This window comes from Lissotriton helveticus, chromosome 11 (assembly GCF_964261635.1).
Source record: "Lissotriton helveticus chromosome 11, aLisHel1.1, whole genome shotgun sequence".
Taxonomy (NCBI): domain Eukaryota; kingdom Metazoa; phylum Chordata; class Amphibia; order Caudata; family Salamandridae; genus Lissotriton; species Lissotriton helveticus.
In genome coordinates, this window is record NC_136072.1 from 168,559,575 (window position 1) to 168,587,484 (window position 27,910).

Genomic DNA, 27,910 nt, shown 5'->3' on the forward strand with positions numbered 1-27,910 from the left:
ACAGCTCAACAATGTTTGCTCCTTCTACCACCTTCTAACTGGATCCTTAATAATCATCATATAGAAATAGCCTTTCAACGTACAATAAACGCCAGGTAGGTGCTGGCAAGATTAGTTCTTTAGCTAATCATATGCACGCTGGTATTTTCTGATGAGCTTGGAAGGGCTGTTTATGGGCCTAAGAAACCCGAAGATCCAGAGATACAAAAAAAAAAAAAAAAACTTTGCCTGGGATAATAACACCGATTATTGTGCACAAGGTGAGTAGTAAGGGGTGCATAAGAACTGAAACAATGGTCAATTATTTAAAAGGTTTACAATGCAGCTTGACAGCTTGACTGACTTCAGAATCTGTATGTGCACCACATCTTGGATAAGAGTCCCCAGTAAGGAATGCAGAGTTGTTGTTTTTTTCTTCTAATAGCGGTATAGTACACAAGAGTGCCCTTAAATAAACAGAGACCATCTTGTTAAGACAAATAATCATGTGTTTAATGGCTATATTTATATCTATGCTATAATATTTTTACATTTTTAGCTCATTCTTGAATCTAATCTGCCCACAGGATCATGATTCAGGCCTTAGTCCTATCTAGACCGAATTACGGTAATGCCCTATACTTGGGAATAGACCATGCATCTATGAGGCTTCTGAGGATGGTTCGGAATTCGGCAGCCAGACTGCTGTACCGGCTTCCCAAACACGCCTCAGTCTCACATCTCTTTCTTGAACTGCATTGACTGACAGTCTCTAAACGGATCAATTTAAGGCTCTTTGTTATATATTTACAGCCAAAGCTAGAGCAGCGCCACACTACATCTAGGACCTAGTGACATCTTACTTCTCTTCTCGTCCCCTGAGATCTTCCAACTTGGCCTTTTGCGCTGTACTTGGGTTCTATCTGGCCCAGATGGGAGGAGATTGTTTTGAAGTGCTAGGCCCGAAAATATGGAACTCTCTTCCCAAATCTCTTAAGGACCGTACCTCCCTTCTTGCGTTCCGCAAAGATCTGATGGCATGGCTATTCTAAGTAGACAGTTTGTTTTTTCATCAAACTAAGTGCCAGGAAACCCTTTTTGGGTAGCTGTGCACTTTACAAGACTAAAAAATAAATACACTATTATTGGTAATGTTTTATGGTGATGATTGTATGAGCTTTAACTTGCTTTGTTGATCTCAGTAGAGGTCTTAATCAATAAACGTGTCTGATGATGGTTAAAATAACCATATGTAAGACATTACTAATTTGATTGTTAGGTTCATGGATTTGAGACAACCTTACTGCACATACATACATACATACATACATACATACATAAAAGGTAACAAATAGTTGGTGAGTATACTGCATAATATGATTTGGGCAGTTGTAGAATGTTCCTTCAAGTCTCCATTTTAATTCCAGAGTCAGACACATTGTGTTGTAAAGCCAAAGCAAACATTTAAGTGGGGGTGGGGGCGTAGAGTCAACGGTGCAGCTTCAGAAATGAGATAGGCAGACTAGCTGGGCTAGACTTGGCATACATGAGATCAATGTCTATACATTTCTGAATGCAAACATTAAGAAGAGCCTTCCATGTCAGCTGGTACAGGTGAAAAATCTAACGGGTAGGCATATAACCTAAATGGATGTTTACTATTGTCAAAGTGAGGAATGAGGAGTGGGAGGTGAGATACTGATGATTCAAGCCCATGTGAGTATCTGAAGAATCATTTGGGAGCTGCACAAATTATGTGACAGGAGGAGTCCTGAAAATCTGGGGGTAGTAACAATACCTTTGCCTGTTTCTACTGAAGTCCCTGACAAGCTTAATAATTAGCCACTGCTCAGAATGTTTTGCTGCACATTGAGAGAAGATAATCAAATGCCATCCTCTTACACATGCACCCTACGGTGACAGATGCAAGTTCTCCATCTTGCATCTTTTAATTTCAAAATATGAAGAATAACAGATTTCTTAGGGCAGGGGGGATGAATGTCACCTGATTTTCTAGGAGAGAAAAGAGTACAGGCTTGATAGAAATATAGTTGAACTGATATTGGTAACACCTTCCCAATCTAACTGCCTTCGCTGAACGACTCAATGGTGAGATGGTAAGGGCTGATAGAAAATTGGTGCGGTGGATAACAGACAGACAAAATGTTTTAAAAGCTAAAGAAGTCAAGCTGAACCCATAGGAGAATCCATATTGACCTAAATCAACCATTTGCAAATGTATCCCACTTGTGTCATCAATGGCAGAAGCTCTCCACTATCAAAGAAAATTACAGTGTCACTTAATTTCCCTAATGTCCAATTATAGGCTTTGAAATGAGGAAATTAAAGGTTAAGACAGAGCATTCTACATCTGGATCCATTGATCCTTGATAATTACCTCTGTGCCATTAAGTTTCTCTACCTATCAAGTATTAATAAAAAAAAAAAAGGGGTGGTGCTCTAGATCTTTCAGAAAAACAGCAACTTCTTTAATATGGTAATCCTATGTTTGTCTTGGCAATGGCACTGAGATAGTACTCGTGCCCACTTAGTTTTACATCTCTGAGTTGACTGAGCACTCATTTAACATTGTTAGACATGGAATGTAAACTCCAAGTCAACTCAACCACATTTATAAAGAGCTAAAGACAAGCTTACCACATGTGAATGCTATGGATATACGAACATATAAAATGACCAACAGCAATAAAAAAAACTGCTAACATATTACCATGCGCAGAAAGGAGTAGTTTCTGTCCTGTAACTCCAGTTCTGTAGTAGGGGTATCTCTGTTATAGTCATAATCTAGTGAATAGTCCCGCCCATGTGCGTGGACCCCGGAGCAATCAAAAATAATCTCTTACAGTGTCAAAAAATGCAGAAATGCATAGACACTTAAGAGAGAATTTAAAGACAGATAATGCAGCCAAACAGGCGACACTGTCCAGTACTTCAACTAGAAATTCCACCATAAAATCCACAAAACAGCAAAGCCTGTACAGATTTCCCTTTGTTTAACAGCAAAGTCCCTCAGGAATGATAGAGAGAAGAACCTGGACAGACAAGCCCCATAGGCTGCCATTATGTCGCTTAATTAGGATACTGTGCCTTTAAGGAACCTTCCAGAACCTTCTCCCAGTATCCCAGAATGCATAGCAGGTCCAACTTAGCCTCAGTTCTTTTTGAGGGCGTAAAAAACGCCAGACCTGTAGCATTATGAACATGAATAACTCTCCACCGGGGAGGCGGGAGGGCGCTTATGACTATAACAGAGATACCCCTACTACAGAACTGGAGTTACAGGACAGAAACTACTCCTTCTGTAGTAGGGGATCTCTGTGTATAGTCATAATCTAGTGAATAGAATGGCAAGCCCATCCCCACACCAAGCGGCGGTGGAGAGTAAAATAACGCCACTACTGTGCGAACAGATTCCGCAGCGAAGCCTGCCCAACCTGAGCGTCTGCCCTGGCATCAGTGTCCAGGCAGTAATGCTTAGCAAAGGTATGGACCGACTTCCAAGTGGCCGCCTTGCAGATCTCTGCAAAGGGAACATTACGGAGCATAGCTGTCGTAGCAGCTTTGCCCCAGGTGGAATGAGCCTTAGGTTTACCCCCTAAGGTCTTATTAGCTTTGTAGTAACACAACTGTATGCAGGACACAATCCACCTCGAGATGGACTGTTTAGAGGTAGCAAGACCTGTCCTGACTGAGCCATAATTGATGAACAATTGGTCTGACCTACGAATATCTTTAGTCTTATCAAGATAAAACTTCAGCACCCTCCGCACATCCAGGGAATGCAAAGATCTTTCCGCTGGAGATGAAGGGTTCTGAAAGAACGTAGGCAAAGTGATAGTCTGGTTGATATGAAAATCAGAAACAACCTTGGGAAGAAACTTAGGGTGAGTACGCATAACAACCTTAGCATTATGAAACACAGTATAAGGTTCTTGGCAACACAATGCCTGAATCTCACTCACCCTGCGGGCCGATGTAATGGCCACTAGGAACGCCGCCTTCCAGGACAGGTGCTGCAATGAAGCCTTATGAATGGGTTCAAAAGGCTCCTTCATCAATCTGGACAGCACCACATTCAGGTCCCATGAAGGCGAAGGAAGCCTGACAGGAGGGAACACTTTCTTCAAGCCTTCCAAAAAATCTTTGATCACAGGGATCTGGAAAAAGGAAGTCTGTGAAGGGCCTTTCCTGTAGGCAGTCAAAGCAGCCAGATGAACCTTAATGGAATGAACATTAAGGCCCGACTGCGCCAGATGCAGCAGATATGGAAGGATGACATCTTCCTTGCATGCCGTAGGGTCATAGTTCTTAGATCTACACCAGATGCAAAACCTCTTCCACTTGTAAGCATAAGAAGTCCTAGTGGAAGGTCGCTTAGCCTCCTTCAGTATGTCCATACAATCCTCTGGGAGATTCAGATGGCCATATTGCACTATTTCAGGAGCCATGCCGCCAAACTCAAAGACGAGAGGCTGGGGTGCACCATCCGCCCCCCGAACTTCGTGAGAAGGTCCGGCCTGCACGGCAGCTTCATGTGAGGAAGGAGAGATCGGTGAAGCAGGTTCGTGAACCACCACTGTCTGGGCCTTTCCGGGGCAATCAGAATCATCCTGGCCCTGGATTGGGACAGCTTGATGAGAACCGCCGGAATCAGGGGAATTGGTGGAAAAGCGTACAGAAAGCTGTTCGACCAGTTGATCCATAACGCGTTCCCCAGCGTCCCCGGCTGGTAGTACCTGGAGGCGAAGCCTTGGCATTTGCTGTTTTCGGCGGTGGCGAACAGATCTACGTCTGGAGTTCCCCACCTTGCGAAGACCTCTCCCAGTACTTCGTCGTTTATGACCCATTCGTGGTTTTCCTGAATGAGTCTGCTCAGTTCGTCTGCCTGAACATTCTGCACACCTGGCAGATGGGTGGCCGTTATCGACAGTCCTCGAGCCAGAAGCCAGTGCCAGATCGTCTGTGCCTCCTGCGACAGAGTGCGCGATCTCGAGCCCCCCTGCTTGTTGAGGTAATACATCGTTGTCGTGTTGTCCGTCTGAACAAGCAGAGAGTTGGTCCGAAAGGACGGATGAAAGGCCTTCAGGGCCAAGTGAACAGCTCGCAGTTCCAGGAAATTGATGTGGTACGTGGACTCCGCCGGGGACCACGTCCCTTGAATTTGTAGGTCTTCGGAGTGCGCTCCCCAGCCTTGGAGAGACGCATCCGTCACGATGGTCTGTGTGGGAATGTCCTTGTGGAAGGGAACCCCTCTGAGGAGATTCTCCTTCGAGCACCACCACTTCAGAGACTGAAGAGCATGTAGAGACAGTCGTATCTTGTCGTCCCAAGATCCTCTCCTCTGGTCCCACTGATCTTCCAAGCACTCCTGCAGCGGTCTCATGTGCAGCCGCGCATGTGGTGTCAGGAAGATGCAAGAGGCCATCGACCCCAGTAGAGAAGACACCGTCCTCACAGTCGTAGACGGAGTGTTCATGAGAGCCTGAGCCTTCCGAACGAGTGATAAACGTCGCTCTTCCTAAGGAGACACGCTTGCTGAGAGCGTATTGATGGAGGCTCCCAAGTACTGGATGCACTGGACCGGAATCGGGACCGACTTGGACATGTTGATGTGCAACCCCAGCTTGTTCAAGAGAACGCACGTCTTCTGGAAGTGTGCTTGAGCTTCCGAGAAGGAGGAGGCCTTGATCAACCAATCGTCCAGGTACGGGTAGACAAACACCTTGTTCTTCCGCAGGTGTGCTGCTACCACTGCCATACATTTCGAGAATGTCCTGGGTGCAGACTTCAGCCCGAAGGGTAGCACCGTGTACTGATAGTGATTGGTGCCGACTTGAAAGCGCAGAAACTTCCTGTGTTTGCATGCAATGGGCACGTGGAAGTATGCGTCCTGTAGATCTATGGCACACATCCAATCTCCTCGTTGCAGCTGAGGGTAGATCTGATGCAACGACAGCATGCGAAACTTTTCTCTGCGAATCCACTTGTTTGCCTGTCGCAAATCCAGAATGGGCCTGAACTCATTTTTGTCCTTCTTGCGGACAAGAAAGAACCGAGAGTAAAGACCTCTTCCTCTTTGAGACAGAGGAACGTCTTCGATCGCCCTCTTCCGTAGCAGAATGTCCGCCTCCGCCTGAAGCTCGCGCAGTTGATACTGCGAGCTGACGGGAGGAATCGATGGAGGAGGGCTGGTGAAACGTAGACTGTATCCATTGCAAACAATATTCAGCACCCACTTGTCATGAGTAATTTTTCTCCACTCTGCCAGAAAAAATTGAACGCTTCCCCCCACCGGAGCGGGTAACGGACGAGGGGGAAGTAACCGCTCAGGGTCGGGACCCGGCCGGGCCCTTGGTCGCGGTAGAGGACTGTTGTCGACCTCTACCCCCTTGGCGTTTCTGGAAGGGCCGCCTGTACTGCTGCTGCTGTTGCTGCTGTTGATGTTGTCCAGCAGACTGTCCCCTTCCACGACCCTGCGACCCAAACCGACGTTGGTACTGTCGGAAGGGTTTCTTCTCCTTGGGCTTCTCCAAGCCCACCGCCGTCAGGGTCTCCGCCTCGGCCTTCATCCTGGCCATCTCGTCATCAGCGTGTTTTCCGAAGAGAGTATCTCCGGAAAACGGAAGATTCGCCACGCGTTGCTGTGCTTCCGGATTCAGTGACGTCAACCTGAGCCAAGCATGGCGTCTCTGGTGAATCCCGTGGCAGTATCCGTGCGCTGACAGCAAGGATATGTCCGCTGCGGCGCCGATGGCCTGGTTAGAGACCAGCATCCCCTCCTGGACGATCTCCATGAAGTCCTCCTTGCGGTCTCGAGGGACAAGGTCTGCAAACTGCTCCATCGAGTCCCACAGTGACCTGTCGTAACGCCCCAGTAACGCCGAGTCACTGGCGGCCTTCATTGAAGAGGCGGACGTCCCACACGCCTTACGACCAGCAGAGTCGATCCAGCGGCTCTCCTTGTCCGGAGGCACCGTGGACGCAGGGGAGGTGGCATGAAGCTTTCGGGCAGCTGTCACGATCACTGAGTCCGGCACCGGGTCCTTCCTCAAGAAGGCAGGGTCCGAGTCCGGAGCCCTGTACTTTTTTAGGATCCTGGAAGGCGCAGACTTCACCACTGCCGGCGTCAGGAAGAGCTGTTCGGCGGGCTCAAGGAGCCCTGGCACCAGAGGTAACAGGGGGCGAGACAAGTGCCGTTTGTGTAATGTCTCAAATATCACAGAGGTCGAAGCCGTAGGCGCTTCAACCTTGATTCCCAACTTCGCCGCTCCACGCAGGAGAACCTCCTGAAACGTGCCTATATCGTCTATAGGAGACACCCTAGTTTCCGGCGAATCGGACAACGTGGGCGAGTAGGAACGGGTCCCAGAGGCATAACGTGACCTGGACCGACGTCTCTTGTGGTGATGCCTGGATCGTGAGGAAGATCCATGCCCACTTCTCGATCTGTCCCGTCTCCCAGAGCGAGACCTCGACCTCTTGGGCCTCGGACGTTCCTTCGGCCTCCCAGGGTCAGGAATCCTAGGCTTCTTAGGAGTCTTCTTCGGTGGCGTCGGAAACTTAGGCATGGGGGTGGAGGAGTAACCGGACGCGGGGTCTGCGGAGCCGGCTTCGGAGGTGGGGTCGGGACCTTCGGAGGCGGACCCTTCGGCACAGCCGGCCGCGAAGGAGGTGTAGAGGGCTTCATCGGAGTATCTACCCCGGAATGCGCCGTTCCCGGCGAGCCACCATCCCGTCCGGAGCGTGGGGAGCCCCCCACAGTCCTGGGCCTGTCCTTAGGACCTCCAGACGCCGAAGATCGGTGCCCAGACGACGACCGATGGCCCCTCGACGTTGAACGGCCCTTCGGCGTCGACCGTTTCTCACTTCTCGACGTCGAACCGTGTCTGCGTCTCGACGTTGACCCCGACCAGATCGACGAACCACGAAACCTCGACGACGGGCGATGGTGCCTCGACGGCGACCTCGACCTCTTCGCCTGCCTCGACGTCGACCTCTTGGATCGTCTCGACGTCGACCCTTTAGATCGTCTCGACGTCGACCCTTTGGATCGTCTCGACGTCGACCTCTCGGACCTTCTCGACGTCGATCTCCTTGAGCGTCTCGACGTCGGTCTTTTCGAATGCTTCGACGTCGACCTCTTCGGCGCCGGAGACTCCTTCCGTCTCGACGGCGGCCTCGACGACGAGGATCCCCTCGACGACGATGTCCTCGACGGCGAACAGCGGTGTCGCCTCGACGGCGAGCGCCGATGCCGGGCCCTCCGATGTCGACCACTCGACGCCGACACCGACGACGAGGAGATCGACACCGGCTTCGACGGCGGCCGGAACACGTTCCTCGACGTCGACGGGCGACGTTTTCTCGACCCAGAGCCCTGGGGAGACCTGGAACAGGCCGTTGACCGTCCCCTCGACGTCGTGGTCAGTGCAACTGACCCAGACGGAGATCTTGGGCGAGGGCTGGTCTTCCTGCCCCTGGGGAGCCCCCCAGAGGCCTCAGCATGGGTAGAAGGAGCCCCTCCTGACCCACCTCGTGCCTTCAACCTTCTCTCTTCAAGTCCCTGAAGCCTGATCTTCTTCCTCTCCTTCAGGGTCCTTCCAGAGAAGCCTCTGCAGATCACACAGTCCTCAGGAACGTGGGAAGAGGGAAGGCAGAGAATACAGACCTCATGGGGGTCTGACTTGGCCTTCTTCCTTGAGCACTCAGGGCATTTGTCGAATAATGCAGGCATTATGGACAAAAAAGAGTGCAGAAACACAGAAAGAAAGTCACCAAAGTACTTTTAAAGCACCAAAAATCGAAATCAGTGTAAAACACTAACAAAACCCTTGAAAAGGGAGAGCTCAATGCTCCAGGGTCCTGCTTGCAGGAGCCGGAAAAAAGAACTGAGGCTAAGTTGGACCTGCTATGCATTCTGGGATACTGGGAGAAGGTTCTGGAAGGTTCCTTAAAGGCACAGTATCCTAATTAAGCCACATAATGGCAGCCTATGGGGCTTGTCTGTCCAGGTTCTTCTCTCTATCATTCCTGAGGGACTTTGCTGTTAAACAAAGGGAAATCTGTACAGGCTTTGCTGTTTTGTGGATTTTATGGTGGAATTTCTAGTTGAAGTACTGGACAGTGTAGCCTGTTTGGCTGCATTATCTGTCTTTAAATTCTCTCTTAAGTGTCTATGCATTTCTGCATTTTTTGACACTGTAAGAGATTATTTTTGATTGCTCCGGGGTCCACGCACATGGGCGGGACTATTCACTAGATTATGACTATACACAGAGATCCCCTACTACAGAACTCTGAGAGCCACAGGTTTGCTGTCAGTACAGAAAAAGTACTTTCCGCTGCTGGTCCATTTCCAATTGTCTTTAACTTTTCTGTGGTGTCCAAATTTAGAACTGACAGATTTTCCAGCATACTTTGAGACACATGAGGGCAGTTCTGTAGACTGCCCCGTCTACCAAGTTCAAAAATATGAAACAATGAATGCTTTAAAATGGAACATGGGGGAGTAAAAGGTGGCTTGATGGTGTCTGTGAGGATTAAGTTAATCTTTACTGGTTTGATAAAGACGCAGTTGAGTTTGTTAATCTTTACTATCAGCACAAGGTCCTCAATATCAAATCTATTTACATTTTAGTGGCCCAAATCTCTTTTGACAAATGACCTTATTTTGAGTTAGGCAGATGTGCGACATCTGTCAAAAAGTGACCGATGTGCTGTCCTCAGTCTTAAGAGCTCACTGATGTCCATGGCACTCTAACTAGGACAGACTGTACTTCCAGCACTTTTTGGCAATTGTTCCACTTCACCAAACTCTAAATAAGGATTTAAAATTGAACTACTTGCAGCACTCTCAAACACCTAATTAAATCAACATTGTTAATCCCTGTTCCACCTTTTTACTTGGTACATCCTTCAACTTTTGTCTGGGCAACCTACAATATTAACTCCCTAAGTTGAGACTTGTATAAACAGAATATACCACTGCACCCACCACAAGCACATTCTCCCCATTACTTTCCTAAAACTTCACCCTCTCAAAATTGGCTTCTGGAGTAATTCAGAAACTTACTTATGCCAGTACCCTATACAATGACCCCTAACAACCAGAAAGAGCAAAATGATGACAAACTGCTAGTCATCCAAGCAGAAAAAAAGAAGTCCATCTTCCCTATGGTAAAAGTATTCACTTGCCTACCTGTTGCACGAGAGAGAAATTTTAAAGTGCTCCTCTTGTAACGGCTGGCCTCTATCTGCAGCACATACTCGTATTGCATATTTTTCTACAAGTAACTTTGGTTCCACTCAATGTTTTCTCCCAATCCTACATTCAGGTGTTAGAGAGGTACACAAAAGAAGTTCCCTCTCTCTCTCTGACTCAGATTTCCCTCAGAAGGGCTACCAAACCCTTAGTCTAACGGTCCATATTACAAGATGTCAAAATATAATTGATAAGAGTACTTGACTGAACATCCATCAATATGATGGTACCCACATAATGAGGATAAGTATTTTGAACTCTAGTTTTAACCAGTCCACTATTATCCCGAGCCACTCCTTCCTTATAGGTTTGAAATGTGTATTCATAAAAAGTAATGCTGGATAGAAAATTGTAGAGAGAAAAAAATTAAACAGGAAGCTCAGTTACGCCAAAGTATATGCAGTCCTTCATATGTCAACACACAATGAGCATAGGCAGGAGGCACTGAGAAGACAATTTTAGACAGGTTTCAGAAGAGTAAGTGACCTATGAACCCCTACACAAAGGCAGCATTCAACTGCACATTTTTCTGATAAACTTCTATCTTCTACCTTTTGCTGAATAGTGGAGTGTTTTTGTTCCATGTCCCTCTTCTCCTTTGCTGCATCCACGACAAGAGTATCCAACTGTATAAAAAATAAAATACGTAAATGAAGTTTTAAACTGTTAGAAAAAATTTGGCATTTTGTCCTGAAAAGGGTAAATTAGGCAATTGTGATAAACCAATACAATATTACACATTTAAGTTCCCTGTTAATGAATTATGTACTAATAGGACATGAACAATCAATTAATGCTGGAATAAGCAACTCATACAAATCAAAGTATAAAAAATATTTTGATGGCAAGCAGTGGTAACTGTAATGTCCAATTCTCTCCCTATTTTCACAACATTTGTGTGGGACAGAGCATCATCTTAAAAGACCTTAACTTTATTTACTATTTTTGATTGTTACAGAATGGACAGTTGTGGTAGATCAGTCAATTCAATGCATGCTTGTGAAACGTATTTATATAACAGCACTCAGAGTAGACAAGGTGTGGAACTGGGTGTGCACATCAAGAGCAGGTTACCTGTCTTCCTTATTACTTATAACTGGAATGTGCCTTAAAATAAAAAAATAATAATGAAAAGAACATAGTAAAGCGGCACAGATATAGTACACTCATCTAAGCAGGGGCCGGATGTGTATTTACAAATTTCAAAACCATACATATAAACAGATGGCCATCTCTCAGTGACCAGCCAAACTTTAGCTGTGTTGATCTGCCTAAGCTGAGAAAGCTGATGAACAATGCTTCCAAACTTATCTTGGCTATGTAAAGGCGCTGGCTCATCACATCCCATGAAAAGAAAAATGGAGCCTATTACAAGCTACAGCAAATCATAGACAGTTCGTCTGAGATTATTACCAAACTTGTATGCCAACAAAAATATCTCGGCTTTGACGTTTGTTTTACTGTAAACAATCCAAATAATCTCAGGTCAGCTACCAATCAAAGAAAATTACAAGAGAGACGTGGTTGGAAACCATACTAGACCGTAAGTAAAAAGATTTTAAAAACACGCAACCAGAAAATATCAAACTAGGAATTGAATGGCCAAGGTGGTACAAAGAATATGTTTCCAGAGCACTTTCTGAAACTATATAGACTATGTAAACAGAAGTTACTTACAGTATAGACCACAGAACCATAAACAAGCATCTCTCTTTCTTTATACTAATCAGATGTCCATCCCAGTTAGAGAAAGGATAGAGGATGTTGCTTGGCAACATAATACAATCAATAGAAGATGAAGTACAAACATGCCCACTGACATCACAGATATTATTTATTATCTACTTCTATAAAAATGTTATGCACACATCAACCAGAGTAACTGAATCTTCTGTATTCGGGAAACAGGATTCTCTACTATGAATAGGCTGCACTTAACCCCTTTTTTGACACACATTTGAACTCATGGGAAACTTAGATAGAAAACAAGTCCCAAAACTGAAGAGGGCAAATACTGCTGAATCAAATATATGTCTCCACATGGCTTGATGAATTTGACTTTCAGCTCTAGAGTTAACGTTGAACACACAATTTGCAAAAGGGGGATAGGAATTACCCATGTGACTACTTCGCAGAGTGAGGAATGGCAAACAAATGCTTGGATGAAAATCCACTTAAATGCACTGACCTTGGAGGAGAAAGTCTAGAAATGTAATAACACACTAAGATACACGCAAATGGCCCAAGGACCATATACTCCATGATGCCTCTTTTCCGCCTATAGGGTTCCTATAAGGAAAGACATTTCTTGTTGCTGTGTTCTCCTCAATTTTTGTTACAGACATCTGCTGTTTTGACCTTGGCTATGGTCTGGTAAAAAGGAATCAGCCACATGTGCTCCGTTTAAGTGGACACCCATATCTATTTCCAAAATGACATCATTGCCACTCTCAACACAACATCAAGAAGCCGGTCTCTAGACATCAAATCATTAATGTAAGGGTTGTGATCTTGCTTGCCGGTAGACACTTTCAGTGAATGCTCGAACTTGGCACGAGTAGAAACTAATGTTATTGAAATGGGATGCAAGCATAACTGGATCAAAGGCTGTGATGGTTGGATAAGGCAGAAATGTGTCCTTAGAAATGTATACAAGCAGTATTTCGAACAGACTTTGGTTTGTCGACTAAAAACAGTAAGAGACTGTTGCCACACAGTACAGTGCTCTAAAGCATGTATAAGGGTTTCAGACTCTGACTGAAATAATGTGATGGTTGGATGTTTTGGTGCCACCTTCGAAAACACTACACCTTAATATATGACCCTCACCAGGTCTTGAGGATGGTCCTTTAAAATCAGAAGGGCGGGACCGATAAGTCGACATTTTGGAGTTTTGTAGGGCAATCATAATCACCATTTCATATTTTATTTAGGAACCTGTGAAGAGCGACTTCCTTCTGCTGTGTAGATATTGGGTTTGCCCTGTACCGTAGACTTCCTATTTGTTCCTTGGGGGTTTTGTTTTTCCCTTTAAATCTGTGACATTGTGCTATATGTATGTTTTTAAAGAGGAGGTTTTGATGGGATCTTATTAACTGGGGCTACACAGACAATTGTACATGTATTATGCAAATACATTAATTATGGATTGTATACAATAAACTATTTAGATTATATAAATTGCTCTTTTCAGGTGCCTTCTTTTGATGAGGGCAAAAACAACAGGTGATGGACAGAATGCAGAACATTGTCATACATTCACCCCAGTGCAGAGATCTGGGCCTAAATCCATCGTTTTTTTGCACTCCACACCACCCCAGGTCAGACATGGCCATATGCAAATCAGCCTTGACCCTGTGCCTCATGGGAACAGTCCAGCCCGAACTGCCAAGCCATGTCTTTCCTGGGCCGGAATCAAGCATCCGAGGACCGGTTTCTGGCTATCAGCCGTCATCAGCCTGGATAGCTTGACTCCAGTGGTGTGGAGAGCATGGGACTCACGTCTGAGCATACCCATCCCACTCGGGGCGACAAAGGCAACAAGCATTTGCAATGCAATAGGTCTCGCATAAGGAAAGTTTGAGCTATTGGTATTGTAAATGTCAATTTTTTTATTTATGTGTTGGTTTTGAAAATAGCTAAATTAATAGCTTTGTCATTTACAATGCCAATAGTTTTAACTTTCGCAAATGTGACACCTATAGCATTTGTAATGCAATATGTGTTGTATTTACGTGACTTAGATGTATTGATATTACAAATAACAATGGCTTTTATTTTTTTTTAAATAATTAATACTTAAAAGTTATTGTAATTTATAATGGCAATAGCTTAAACTTTTGTAAATAACTTCTGGGAAGATTATGTTCAGTGTATTTTATTGTGATGAAAATCCAAGAACAGCAGTGAAATATTAACATCTTTTTGTGACATTTGTAATAAAGCTTGAAACATGAGAGAACATATTAGAACCAGTTGTTGTTGAATGTTGCACAGAGTGATGCTGTGGCCTTCAGTGGTACTGAGTGATGCTGTGGCCTTCAGTGGTACTGAGTGATGCTGTGGCCTTCAGTGGTGCTGAGTGATGCTGTGGCCTTCAGTGGTGCTGAGTGATGCTGTGGCCTTCAGTGGTGCTGAGTGATGCTGTGGCCTTCAGTGGTGCTGAGTGATGCTGTGGCCTTCAGTGGTGCTGAGTGATGCTGTGGCGTTGAGTGATGCTGTGTCCTTGAGTGGTGCTGTGTCCTTGAGTGGTGCTGTGTCCTTGAGTGGTGCTGTGTCCTTGAGTGGTGCTGTGTCCTTGAGTGGTGCTGTGTCCTTGAGTGGTGCTGTGGCGTTGAGTGGTGCTGTGGCGTTGAGTGGTGCTGTGGCGTTGAGTGGTGCTGTGGCGTTGAGTGGTGCTGTGGCGTTGAGTGGTGCTGTGGCGTTGAGTGGTACTGTGGCGTTGAGTGGTGCTGTGGTGTTGAGTGGTGCTGTGGTGTTGAGTGGTACTGTGGTGTTGAGTGGTACTGTGGTGTTGAGTGGTACTGTGGTGTTGAGTGGTGCTGTGGCATTGAGTGATGCTGTGGCGTTGAGGGATGCTGTGGCGTTGAGTGGTGTTGTGGCATCGAGTGGCGCTGTGGCGTTGAGGGGTGCTGTGGCATTCAGTGGTGCCGAGTGATACTGTTGCGTTGAGTGATGCTGTGGCTTTGAGTGGTGCTGTGGTGTTGAGTGGTTCTGTGGTGTTGAGTGGTGCTGTGGCGTTGAGTGGTTCTGTGGCGTTGAGTGGTTCTGTGGCGTTGAGTGGTTCTGTGGCGTTGAGTGGTTCTGTGGCGTTGAGTGGTTCTGTGGCGTTGAGTGGTTCTGTGGCGTTGAGTGGTTCTGTGGCGTTGAGTGGTGCTGAGTGATGCTGTGGTGGTGCTGAGTGATGCTGTTGTGGTGCTGAGTGATGCTGTGGTGGTGCTGAGTGGGAGATGGGGAGATGGAGAAAAAGGAGAGCAGGGAGAGGGTAAAGAGAGAGAGAGAGGAGAGAGGGGGAGAGATGAGAGAGAGAGGGGGAGAGAGGGGGAGAGAGGAGAGAGAGACCGAGACAGGGAGAGAGGAGAGGGAAGAGAGGGAAAGGGAGAGAGGGAGAGGGAAGTGAGGGAAAGGGAGAGAGAGAAAGGGAGAGAGGGTAGAGGGAGAGATGGCGGGTAAGAAGAGAGGGGGAGGACGAGAGCGAAGGACGGAGGGGAGAGTGAGGGGAGGGAGAGAGGGAGAGAGAGAGGAGAGCAGGCAGAGGGGGAGATGGGGTGAGGGAGAAAAAGGAGAGCAGGGGGAAGGTAAAGAGGGAGAGAGGAGAGAGAGGGGGAGAGGGAGAGGGTGAGAGAGGAGAGAGGAGAGAGGAGAGAGGAGAGAGGGAGAGGGAAGTGAGGGAAAGGGAGAGAGGTAGACGGAGAGTGGGGGGATGGATGGATGGGGGATGGATGGATGGATGGAGTGGGGGGTGGTATGGATAGGAGGTATGGATAACCTAAGTGAGCATCATCCACGGCCACAGTCAGTACAATCATCCATAGTGATATTAAATATACTCATATGAAACGAGGGAAGGGTGGGGAGCCCCAGCAAGGAGCCCGGAGAGGGCAGGAAAACTAATGGAGGAACGGGATGGCAGAGCTACAGAGGAAGGGCAGATAAGGGAGAGTAAGAAAAACAAATATAGTCCGAACTAGTTCACGACTGCTGACATCTGTGAATGTTCAGCTCATGAGTTTGAATTCTGCAAGTACTTCGAGGTTGTTAACTTCTGTGATAGAAGAACACCTTCACGAGAGTACACCTTCTGGACAACGGAGTGCTGCCCTATATAAAGTTCATTTTAAAGAACGAGAGCTATGGAAATCCAGCCCAGGCAGTGAGCAATGCATACCCACGGGCATTTCACATGTTAGTTGCATCCTTGATTTTAAACTACACCACAAAATCTTAGTATGTCACCTCTTCAAAGAACATATTACACTGCCAGAGCGCTTTGGCTTGGAGGAGGAATACCAATGTAGGTGGCATCTCTAATGGAGACCAAAGCTGTGTAAATCTTCCCTACGAATGCCACAGTGACGCGACTGCTTCTACGCTGTCAAGCCTGCCATTTTCAGTGTTAAATGGATGCGTATAAAATGGCCGGGGCACTCAAACTATTTCATATCAGTTGTTTATTTCAAATATTCTCCAGAAATTGTAACACACTTCTGAACTTAATTGAAAGAAAAACTCGCACAACTAATCTCTGTGGAGGGCGGCTGAAAAGAATAACACATTTCTCCCTAAGCTCGATGAAACTGTATTAGGTGCCATCCAGAGTCATGGAGGAGAGAGGGAGGGAGGGAACAGAACTGACAGCGGGGGAGGGGGAAGGAAGGGCTGGTGAGCACGAAGGAGCAACAACAGACAAAGGGGCGCATGAGGGCGCACCAACAGGGGGAGGGGGGTGGGGTGGATAAACCAGCACGTGGGCACCGGAGGAGGGCAGGGAGAGTGCAATGAAAACAAGCTAAGTTTGTGATAAGCATCACTGGCAGCCTGGAATGCCCATGTGTGAAGAGGGTTCCAGCTGCTGCTTTAACAGCAACTCACCTTTCCAGCCCGGGCCTGTTTGATATGTCCAGGTCGGGGACCTTACTTTTCTATTCTTCATGGTGACACAGTACCCCTGCCTACAAAGGCAAGCACACAGGCCCTCTAAAAGTATTCGTAATAAAGCAGCTTCAGGAGGTACGCAACTATACCGACGAATACCCCTGAAACTAATTAACTAAATAAAAACGTCCCCCATAGCACAGCAGGAATGTCGCGAGTTGCAATGTCAAGCGATTGTTTCAAAAGTTTAATCCAAAATTTAGGCAAGGATCTTCAAGTGGATTGACAAAGGGTTTGTATTCTTTGTTTGATGGGACGATATTCATTTAATCATATCATCACTCCATAGAGCCAACTTAAATGCATATCAGCATACATTTCCACTTCGCCCAATGCATTTCGTGCAGTGTTTGCCCTTCGTCAGGGGAATTCTATACAAAAATAAGGCAAAGAAATCATGAGTAACCAACCGACATTGGTGTACCTGCACCTTCACCCAGGTGAACTCGGACGGTGTAACGAAATAATAATAGACAAGGCACTGAACCGTGCTAACTCTCAGGGGAGGAGGGTCAAATTGGGCGTCCATAAATTGCCATGCAAACAAATTTACTAAAAGTGTGTACTGACTATTAGAACGAAAATCATGGACATACACAAATCGCAAGTGTGTCAACCAAATAAATGAATAAAAACGTATAAGTAAACGCGGGTGCACCATTGTTGAGAGCACTATAGGAGCTCAAAATTTTTTGCCTCACATGTTACTGTAAGGAAAAAATACTGGCTGTATCATGTGTGACAAACATGCTAAAATCGCAGTGTGTAAACCAACTCAATGACTAGTAAGTGAACGCGGGTGCATCCTAGTTATGAGCTTGTAACAATTTAACAAACAAACAAAATAAGGTGACAAGAGGGCCCAAAACATGCTAAGTCAAGGCTGATGGTAAGTTAACTTACTTCAACGAAGTGGCAGTGACTCAAGGCTGGTGCTGGTGTTCGAACAACGGTGCAGTGCACGGGACCCTAGATAATGCACTGGTGCAGAGGTAGGAGATGTACTACGTGTTCAAAGAGTAATGATATAAAGGGTGCAAGCGCCATGTTGGTCGAGTGCAAGTGTGCCGATAACCAAATAACAACATAAACAAGAGGAATGGTGCCAATAAATAAACCATCATAGGGCGCAATGCAAATAAAGTCAGAGTACACAAACAAACTTTACATACTCAACAAGCCGGTTAGAACAACGCCGCACTTTTAATGTGTTAACGCTATTAAATTGTTCTGTTATTCACCACATTTTTACCAATACTGCCATCTTGTGTCCCTTGGCTGTATTTTTTCAGCTGAAACGATTACTGATACCGTATAGCTTATGGATTCATGTCCTCTGGAGAGCTACACTATAATTGTGCTGTAGCATATGCGTCAGATCCTAAGTCTAAAAAGAAAGATCAAAGATGCAAGGATACAGGAGTGGGTGGGAGCTGTGCAAGCCAAGCATTGAGAGCGAGAGAGGAAGAGCGAGTCACGGCCGTCAGGCCGTGAAGTGTGAAGCAGTGGGCGGGGAAGCAGATCCCTTTGAAGCTGCTGGGCCGAAATGCGAGTCACGGCCTGGCGGCCTTGAAGTGTGAACCAGTGGGCGGGGAGGCAGGAGCAAATGGTAAAGGGAGCCTTTGAAGAGCAAGGCAGGGGGATAGAAGCACGGTCACGAGCACGTGCACTTCTACAAATCCGCATCGTGAAGTCAGCAAATGGTAAGGGGAGCCCTTGAAGAGCAAGGCAGGGGGATAGAAGCGCGTTCACGAGCACGTGCACTTCTACAAATCCGGATCGTAAAAAGTCAGCTTTGTGGTTTGGCTGCAATAGGTCTCTCTGCGAGACCTAAAAACAACAGGTGATGGACAGAATGCATTCACCCCAGTGCAGAGATCTGGGCCTAAATCCATCGTTTTTTTGCACTCCACACCACCCCAGGTCAGACATGGCCATATGCAAATCAGCCTTGACCCTGTGCCTCATGGGAACAGTCCAGCCCGAACTGCCAAGCCATGTCTTTCCTGGACCGGAATCAAGCATCCAAGGACCGGTTCCTGGCTATCAGCAGTCAACAGCCTGGATAGCTTGACTCCAGTGGTGTGGAGAGCATAGGACTCACGTCTGAGCATACCCATCCCACTCGGGGCGACAAAGGCAAAAACAACAGGTGATGGACAGAATGCAGAACATTGTCATACATTCACCCCAGTGCAGAGATCTGGGCCTAAATCCATCGTTTTTTTGCACTCCACACCACCCCAGGTCAGACATGGTCATATGCAAATCAGCCTTGACCCTGTGCCTCATGGGAACAGTCCAGCCCGAACTGCCAAGCCATGTCTTTCCTGGACCGGAATCAAGCATCCAAGGACCGGTTTCTGGCTATCAGCCGTCATCAGCCTGGATAGCTTGACTCCAGTGGTGTGGAGAGCATGGGACTCACGTCTGAGCATACCCATCCCACTCGGGGCGACAAAGGCAAAAACAACAGGTGATGGACAGAATGCAGAACATTGTCATACATTCACCCCAGTGCAGAGATCTGGGCCTAAATCCATAGTTTTTTTGCACTCCACACCACCCCAGGTCAGACATGGCCATATGCAAATCAGCCTTGACCTTGTGCCTCATGGGAACAGTCCAGCCCGAACTGCCAAGCCATGTCTTTCCTGGACTGGAATCAAGCATCCAAGGACCGTTTTCTGGCTATGTGGAGAGCATGGGACTCACGTCTGAGCATACCCATCCCACTCGGGGCGACAAAGGCAAAAACAACAGGTGATGGACAGAATGCAGAACATTGTCATACATTCACCCCAGTGCAGAGATCTGGGCCTAAATCCATCGTTTTTTTGCACTCCACACCACCCCAGGTCAGACATGGCCATATGCAAATCAGCCTTGACCCTGTGCCTCATGGGAACAGTCCAGCCCGAACTGCCAAACCATGTCTTTCCGGTACCGGAATCAAGCATCACCACCCCCTTTTGTACTGCTTTGGCCGCCATAAGTGTGGCAGGGTATGCTCAGACGTGAGTCCCTTGCCTACTTTGCCACTGGATTCAAGCAAGCCGGGCTGAAGACGGCTGGAATGCCAGAAACCGGTCCTCGGAAGCTTGTTTCCGGTCCAGGGAAGGCATGGCTTGGCAGTTCGGGCTGGACTGTTCCCATGAGGCACAGGGTCAGACTGATTTGCTGGGGTGGCAGAGTGGGCTAAAGAACGGTGATGGATCAAACCCAGATCTTTTGACTGGTTGTGAGTGTTTGATTGGTTCAGATGCTCCGTCCATCACCACCCCCTTTTGTACTTCTTTTGATGAGGGCATTCTTTAAAGCATACACTAATGATCTGATGTCTCGGGGGAGCTTTTTGATGTCGTGTTGATATGGTTTACCCCAGATCCCTGTGACAAAAGTAAGCAGGGTACACCCTGTTTGTTGATGTGTAATTGCCACTCTGCCAAATCTGGTATTTGTATGCAGGGCTCCTACGTAGTTACAGACTGCAGAAAGAGTAAGCAGGAGTAAAGAAAATATTTTTTCCATCAACACCTAAAAAATAGCATTTGATTTTTGTATTTTTCAAACAGCCCGAGTTTCAGAGCATGCGCTCAGTGTGTGACAGGCATCAAACATTCATTTTTTAACTTCAGACAAGAAAATGCTATTGCAACCAAATCTGCAGCGTAAAGGAAATCTGAGCTGAAAAGTCAGATAGTTGAGTTTGACTACTACTGTCTATTATCATTCAGCTAGCTTGGAAGCATGAATTATATTCAGGGTGAGCTCTACAGTATACATTTCGAAGGCATACATCATATACATCATATCCTTTTCATGACTCATGGGAAGGTATGCCTGCCATCTGCTGTTTCACACCTCTTATTTGTCAAACAATAGCCAGGAAAGGTAAGGAAGAACTCCAGACAGATCTAAAGTGTGGTATTCGAGTTTCTATAGATCTCTATTCACCTTTTAGAATTAGAAATGGAGTCATCCCAGCCGCTCGAGAAGAGCACTTCACCGGGCCTGTGAAGAAGCTCTCTTTTAATGTCTTGGAGCTAGAGGAGATAAAGTTCAGCTCAGATGTGTCAAGGGACACCTGTATTTTAGGGTGCATGAGACCCTGGGATAACTCATACTGTGCCTCTTGCACTTAAATTGGAACAAGAGATGTGTGCATTTTATGTTGATCCAACACATTTTTGCCTGACAACAAACGCTCCAACACATTTTTGCCTGACAACAAACGCTCCAAAACCTATGTGCTAGGTAAATAGTTTTGTACATTTAGGGTCTTATTAAGAGTACGGCGGTCCTGGGTCCGCCATAATCACAGTGGCAGTCTAACCGCCATATTACAATGGTGGGGGTATGACTGCCACAAGACCGCCGCCTCTGCTCCAGCATCCTACGGCAGTGGCGGTGGGGAAAGGGGCGGTTTATGCTGGCGGTGCCGAATCGGCACCTCCGACCATATAACTTCCTGCATTTCCACCTCCCATTTACCCTAACAGGATCCCCGGGCTATTCTGCACTTGGTGGTTCGTGCTGGGGGACATGATGTGCCCCCCCCACCAGAATATCACCTACGTTCATGTACTGTGAGACATTCACAACGTGCTCTAGGCGCTGTCACGGCGGCGGTATGCTATTTAGGCTCTCCCATGAGTCTCACATAACCGCCGCCGTGACACAGCCACAGCACTGGGTTCACCACAGGCTTGGCAGTCTTCCTGGGACCGCCGCGGTAGCTGTCTCAGAGAGAGAGATAGCTAAATTTCTAAGAAGGCCCTTAGGTTCAAATGTACGACGGGATTTAGCATGCCCAAACAGGTTTGCGACCTGTTTGCGCATGCTAAATCCTTGTGGGCCATGTACAAACACTATTTTGCAAGTCACAAATAAATTGCGACTCGCAAAATAGTGTTTTGCGAGTCGCTATTAGGAAGGGGCGTTCCCTTCCTAATAGCGACCCCAAAGCTATCTATGAATGTTTTGTGACCACAAATGCGGTCGCAAAACACTTGCAAATTACCACCCTCTTCAAGAGGGTGGTAATGCACTCGCAAAAGGGAAGGGTTCCCACGGGACCCCTTCTTCTTTGCAAATGCAGGGGAAAATATTTTTTAAGGGCAGGCAGTGGTCCCAGGGACCACTACATGCCCTTGAAAAATTATACAAAAATGTTTTTTGTTTTTTAAATGCATCTCGTTTTCCTTTAAGGAAAACGGGCTGCATTAAAAAAAAAAAACCTTGCTATATTGAAAAGAAGTCCCGGACATAGAGGTCTGCTGAGCCCAGCAGGCCACCATCCCTGGGAGGGCCAGCCATTCCCAATGGGGTCGCAAATTGCGAGAAGCTCATTAAGATTCATGAGCCTCGCATTTTGCAACCCTATTGGGAATCGCTAACAGTGTCTCTAACACTGTTGTACATTTGCTTATGCGACTCGCAAATAGCGACTCGCAATTTTTTGCAATTTGCGAGTCGCAAAAGGTCGTACATCTGGCCCTAAGTTTGTAAAGCATTATTTTGAAACTTTCAGTAGCAAATGGGCTCTGCCCCATTTCTAACCTCCCTTGAGTTTTTGCGTTTAGCCAACCTAGTTTTGTATGGTTACTGTGTGCGACTCTCACTAAAGGGGTTTCATTCACTATAAACTCGGTTATAATGGATTGTGAAGGCTAACCAGATATGATCTGCTCCTCCTCAGCTAGGGTAAGAGGCTCTGATGGACTTCAATTTTCTGTAGAAGACCATAAAATTAGGAATCGGTTTTAGATAAAAGGAGAGGTTGTTCCAGAATCTCAGGCCATTCACGACAAACCATATATTCCTAACGTTTGGGTCTCTGTATGAGAAGTCTCAGACCGTAGAGATGAGTCTTTTTCTATTCGGTAACCCTGCAGAATTTTAAAGCCCTTTAAGAGCTAAAAAACAGAACACACAGACGTATTATGGAAACCTTTCAAAAACTGCAGTCAAATTCAGGGTATTTAGGAGTCTGTAAATGTAATGAAGACAGAGGGCGTGCGCACAACAAAACTGAGGAAAGGCCACAAAACAGAAAAGCAGGGAAATAACAAGATGGGCATATGAGCCACTAGAAGCCGAGGTATCACCATGGCTGGAAGACAAGAGAAGGCAGACAGGCCTGCAGTACTCTTTTAAAAGCAAAGATTAACTATGTGTATTTGGCCAATGTGGTCTTTTTGCCTAGAACTACAATACCGACTGACTGACCTCCTATCCTTTAGAAGGAGATTAAAAACCTGCTTGTTTTCTATGATCTAGTTGGTGTGTAGTCACGGTTTTTCCTTCTGTCTGAGTCTGCAAGCGCCAGGATGCCTGCTAGGTGACAGTGCGCTTTATAAGCTAAATAAATAAATAAATTAGAGATCGGATGGATGTGGCTATGTCTCCTGTGTCATTTCTCCTTTCCCGAATTAAACATCTTTCATGGAAAAAACACATTTAATTCGTTTTCCTTTTCTGTATCCGTTAGCTCTCTCTGGCTCAGTTTGTCTGTAGAGATGATTGCTACTGATTAATTATTTTTGTTACATATTTAAATACAAAAGAACGGGAAAAAGTAGGTTACTAAAGTTTATTCAAATCGGAGAACCCTTTCACAACAAACTAGATCTTCGAAAAGTACTATTCTCAGCAAACGCTGACAACTCAATGCTTCCAAAAGCTTGCCATAATCACAACACAGCCACAGCGAATTGCCAGGGGAACTAAAATGTTTAACAAAGAATGCAGCTTCTATTTCCAAACCACTTTAGAACTGTGTCCAACCCTGAGTCATATGTTTGGAGTATGGAGACTTCATCTACAGAAAGGCTTTTGTCTGCCAGATGGGAGATTTCATGTGACAAACATGATGCTGTCTGAACTATGCATGGTAAGGACTCTCCCTTATGACTAGGGGGGTGGGGGGGGGGCTGTATGGTGCCGACTGTCTGCAGAGATGTTTTTGTTTTGATACTTTATCAAAATGCAAATCTTGCCACTTATAACTAATGTATCAACTTTAGTGAAGATGCAGCAACCAAAACTAGATACATTTACCTATTCTTTAACGTTCCCTACAATAAGGATGTCCTCAAAACTGTCTTCCATGTTTAAAACAAAAAGAAATCAAACTAGGCAATGCAATAGAGAAATGCATTACAGTAGAAAAGAACAAAGGCTTCGATTATGAAACCCAGAACCCAGCCCAAGTAATGTGCATGTGTGTGTGTGTGTATATATATTTATTTTTATTTAGAAAGTTTTATATAGCGCGAACATGACCACCGAGGGTATCAGAATGCTTTACATATTAAGCAGTAAGAAGGGTACAGGCAAACAAACGGATTCAACATAGCGAAAAGTACACAGTCTTAGTCCCACATTCTCGTGAGCCAAGTAGCTGGGCCACAAATCAGCGTCTATAGCCCCAGACCCAAGAGAGGAAGCCAGACTGAGGCAGAAATGTCTTCATCAAGAGCCCTTTGACTTCTATTTAGAAGAGGACAGTGGAAGGGATTACCCTGACTTCGGGGGGAAGGGAGTTCCAGATCCTCGGCGGCATACCTGAGAAGGCTCGATTGTAGGTCTTTTTTTTCTTAAATTTTTGTGTTTTGAGTAAAAGGGTGCTTGCGCTTCTGGAGGCTCTTGAACGACATGAGAGCTCCAGTTTCTGAGCGAGGTACATCGGGGTCTTGAAGTGGATGGCTTTGTGTGCCATGTATGCAATTTTTAACTGTAGCCGAGTTTCATATGGAAGCCAATTCAAGGACAGCAAGTCCGGAGAGATGTAGTTGTATTTTTTAGTGCCAGTTAAGAGCCTAGCAGCAGAATTGGGGGCCACCCTAAGAGGAGCCGTTTTCACTCTGGGCAAGTCCCAAAGCGTTGCACTGCCATAGTCCAGCTTTGCAATCACTAATGCTTGGTCTGCAACCTTTAGGTCATGAGCAGGGAGAAAGAGTTTGAGCTTCCTGCTGATGCTGAGTTGGAAGTTCGCTCCTTTGGTGAGGGAACTGATGTGTTTTTGCATGTCCAGACTTTTGTCTATATAATACTAAGCGAGGATGCAGAATCCACGAGGTGGGGTCTACAGCTAAGAGCAGTAAGCTAATTCAACCAATATTAAATGGCCGGAGATTGCTTGTGAGGTGAGATTAGGAGGAATTCTGTTTTAGAGCATTTAGTTTCAGATGCTTACATGTCAGGCAGCTTTGTGTTTCCAGCATGACTGAGTTGAAGAACTGAATGTGTGCAGGGGAGGCGATCTTCCGGTATAGTTGAGTATTGTCCGCATACATGTGACAGTGAATGCTGGATGATTTCAGAATTTCTGTTAGAGGCTTTATTAACAAGTTAAAGACCGTGGAAGAGAGTGCTGAACCTTAGGGAACCCCCAGCGTAACCGGTGCAGGATGGGACAGAGATTGGTTCACCTTGAAGCTTTGGGATCTGTTCAGGAGGAACGAAGAGAACCAGTTAAGAACAGGCCCAGACAACCCCATCCAGTGTTCCAGGAGGTCAATTAGGTCATCGTGTCTGACAGTATCAAATGCTGACGAACGGTCAAGAAGGATCAATAGGCACGATATATATAGATATATATATATATATATATATATATATATATATATATATATAAAATATATAGATATATATAGTTTGTGGATTTTGTGGCGAGCATCCTGATCACTGGCGGTGCAAGGTGAAAGGCGATACCACAGGACGCGTTTTAAAAACTGCAAACAATCTTCTTCATATCAAAGAAAATCCTGCACGGGGAAAAAGTAACAGCTGTCGTACATTATAAGGATATTTGCTAGACACTGAGTTCCGTGACCATATAGAAGAATGAGGCCAATGGCTGAATGCCTTTCTAAGGGCATGGACTTCTGAGGTGACTTATAATGTACCACAGGGAGTAATTTATTCCTTAAAATACATACACCATAACCCTTCCTTATAGGCTGTGCGCAGTAGTGGCTTAGCCACCAACGTGTGGGTGGTAGGGTGCAGGGTCTGGGCAGCCCCCACTGCACTCAGCCATTCAACCTCCCTCTACACATGGCCTCTGGCTGTGCGTAAAAGGGGTGTTGGACGACTCTAGTGGGGTGTTTGTGTGCAGGACTGGGCCAGAAAATGGAAGTCAGGCCCTGCAGCCAACTCTCCACCCACGGCTCCCCAGGTTAGCTGCCTGCAGGGGGCTGGGTGCAGGCCTTGTGCCCCCCCCCCCCCCCCACACTGCACAGGGCTATTCAATATGTTGCTGTGCAAGGACATTGGCTGGGCACAAAGAGGGTTAGCTTCCCACCCTTCTTCCAACATCCTGCTCCATATGGCCAACAGTCATGCTCAGGGAGGTATGGGGAAGTTGGCTGAAAGTGAAAAAAAAAACACAGGATTTCACGGAAAAACTAAAGGTTAGTGACATCCTATTTGGATGTTGAATTAACACAAAAACTAGTATTCAAAAAACAAAAATTAACCAGTTATGGTTTACCAAGCTAACTATAGTTTGCAAACCCGCCATGCACTGATTATGACCGCACATATTACATCATTCATGACATGTTAAATGACATCACTGATGACACCATCCAATGAATGTGACATTTTGTTCCACACTTTTCAAACTATATTCAGCAATCTACACCTCAACCAAATTTTCTATCATCTCTATAGTGCTAATAGGTGTAACCTTTTGCAACATGCAGGACATGAAGCATATCTATGAAATCATCCAAATTTAGTAGATATTCTGATCTGTTTTTACTGATTTTCAAGTGCATAACAAAGGTAATGACTCCGTAGACATTAATTCGATCAGCACCTTATTAAACCTTGAATACAGTTCAAAAAAGTGTTTGTGGTCGTTATTTACCTTAATGAGATGTACCTGTTAAAAACCTCCTCTGACACAGAATTGTAAGCCAAAAGGTTCACATCTATACATTAGCCATTGATAATGCATAAACAACGTTCTGTCGTTTGCAAAAGAGCTTTACACATATTCGTAAAAACAACAGAATTGCAAACAGTGGTTCTTAACCTTTTGACTACTGTGGACTCCTTCGGTGACACCCCCCAAATACACAAACGATAAAATACTGTATGTAATTCTCAAACACATTTTTTTAAAATATTAATTTTAATGGGAGGGTTGTAGGTTTTCTAAATTTAATTGAGGCAAACAATTGTCCATACTGTATTCTGTAGAACTGCTCCCGCAAATCAACCCACAAGGAAGCCAACTTAATTTTCAGCCACCAATTACAAAGTCCTTCACATTGATAGTTTTTTTTTAATTTTACATTTTACATTTGCTTCTTTATTTATATACACCTTATTAATGTGTTAATATTATTTAATTATCTAAGCAGTCGCAGACCCCCTGAGTAGATGTCATAGATCCCCAGGGTTTGACGGACCACTTTTGCAATTATACGGAAACTTGAACTGTCTGTGAGTCACAACAATGTATAATGTCTTACAAGTTTAACTGTACTTATGGAAATAAATATATACATTAGATAAATCTGCAATATATATATAGAAATTGTCGATAGCGATACATCAGAATTCTTTAACGTCAGTATGTGTACAGCAATACACAGGTAGATACTGTATAGTAATGAGTAGTATTTTGCTCATGTTTTGACAACAGACCCTTAATTTAAGCCATAACCACTATGATGATATCAGTGATGTTATCTGTTATGTCATTTGAGATATCAATAGTGATGTTGTCAATTATGTCATTAAACAGGTCATACGTGATGTAATATGTGCGCTCATAAGCAGTACATGGCGGAGGAGCATGTTTTAGGGCCTTATTAAGAGTTTGGTGGTCCAACTGCTCAAACATCGTGGTCGCCAGGACACACTGCGGGGATTTTGCAGCAATGGTGAGTATTTTTCTACATGTATTGATGTCTGTGTGAGCATTTGAACTGCATATGTGCCATATGCACACATATGCATGATACATGTGGAAAA

General features: G+C 45.6%; 1 protein-coding gene across 4 annotated transcripts in view; it reads right to left on the reverse strand.

Moving 5' to 3' along the window:
* Nucleotides 1-27,910, reverse strand: part of ACAP2 (ArfGAP with coiled-coil, ankyrin repeat and PH domains 2) — a 402,961-nt gene that overhangs the window by 158,973 nt on the left and 216,078 nt on the right. For all 4 annotated transcript variants that reach the window (XM_078666362.1, XM_078666364.1, XM_078666363.1 and 1 more), the window contains exon 9: nucleotides 10,813-10,887. In XM_078666362.1, coding sequence (XP_078522488.1) covers nucleotides 10,813-10,887 — 75 coding nt within the window. The remainder of the gene's footprint in view (nucleotides 1-10,812; nucleotides 10,888-27,910) is intronic.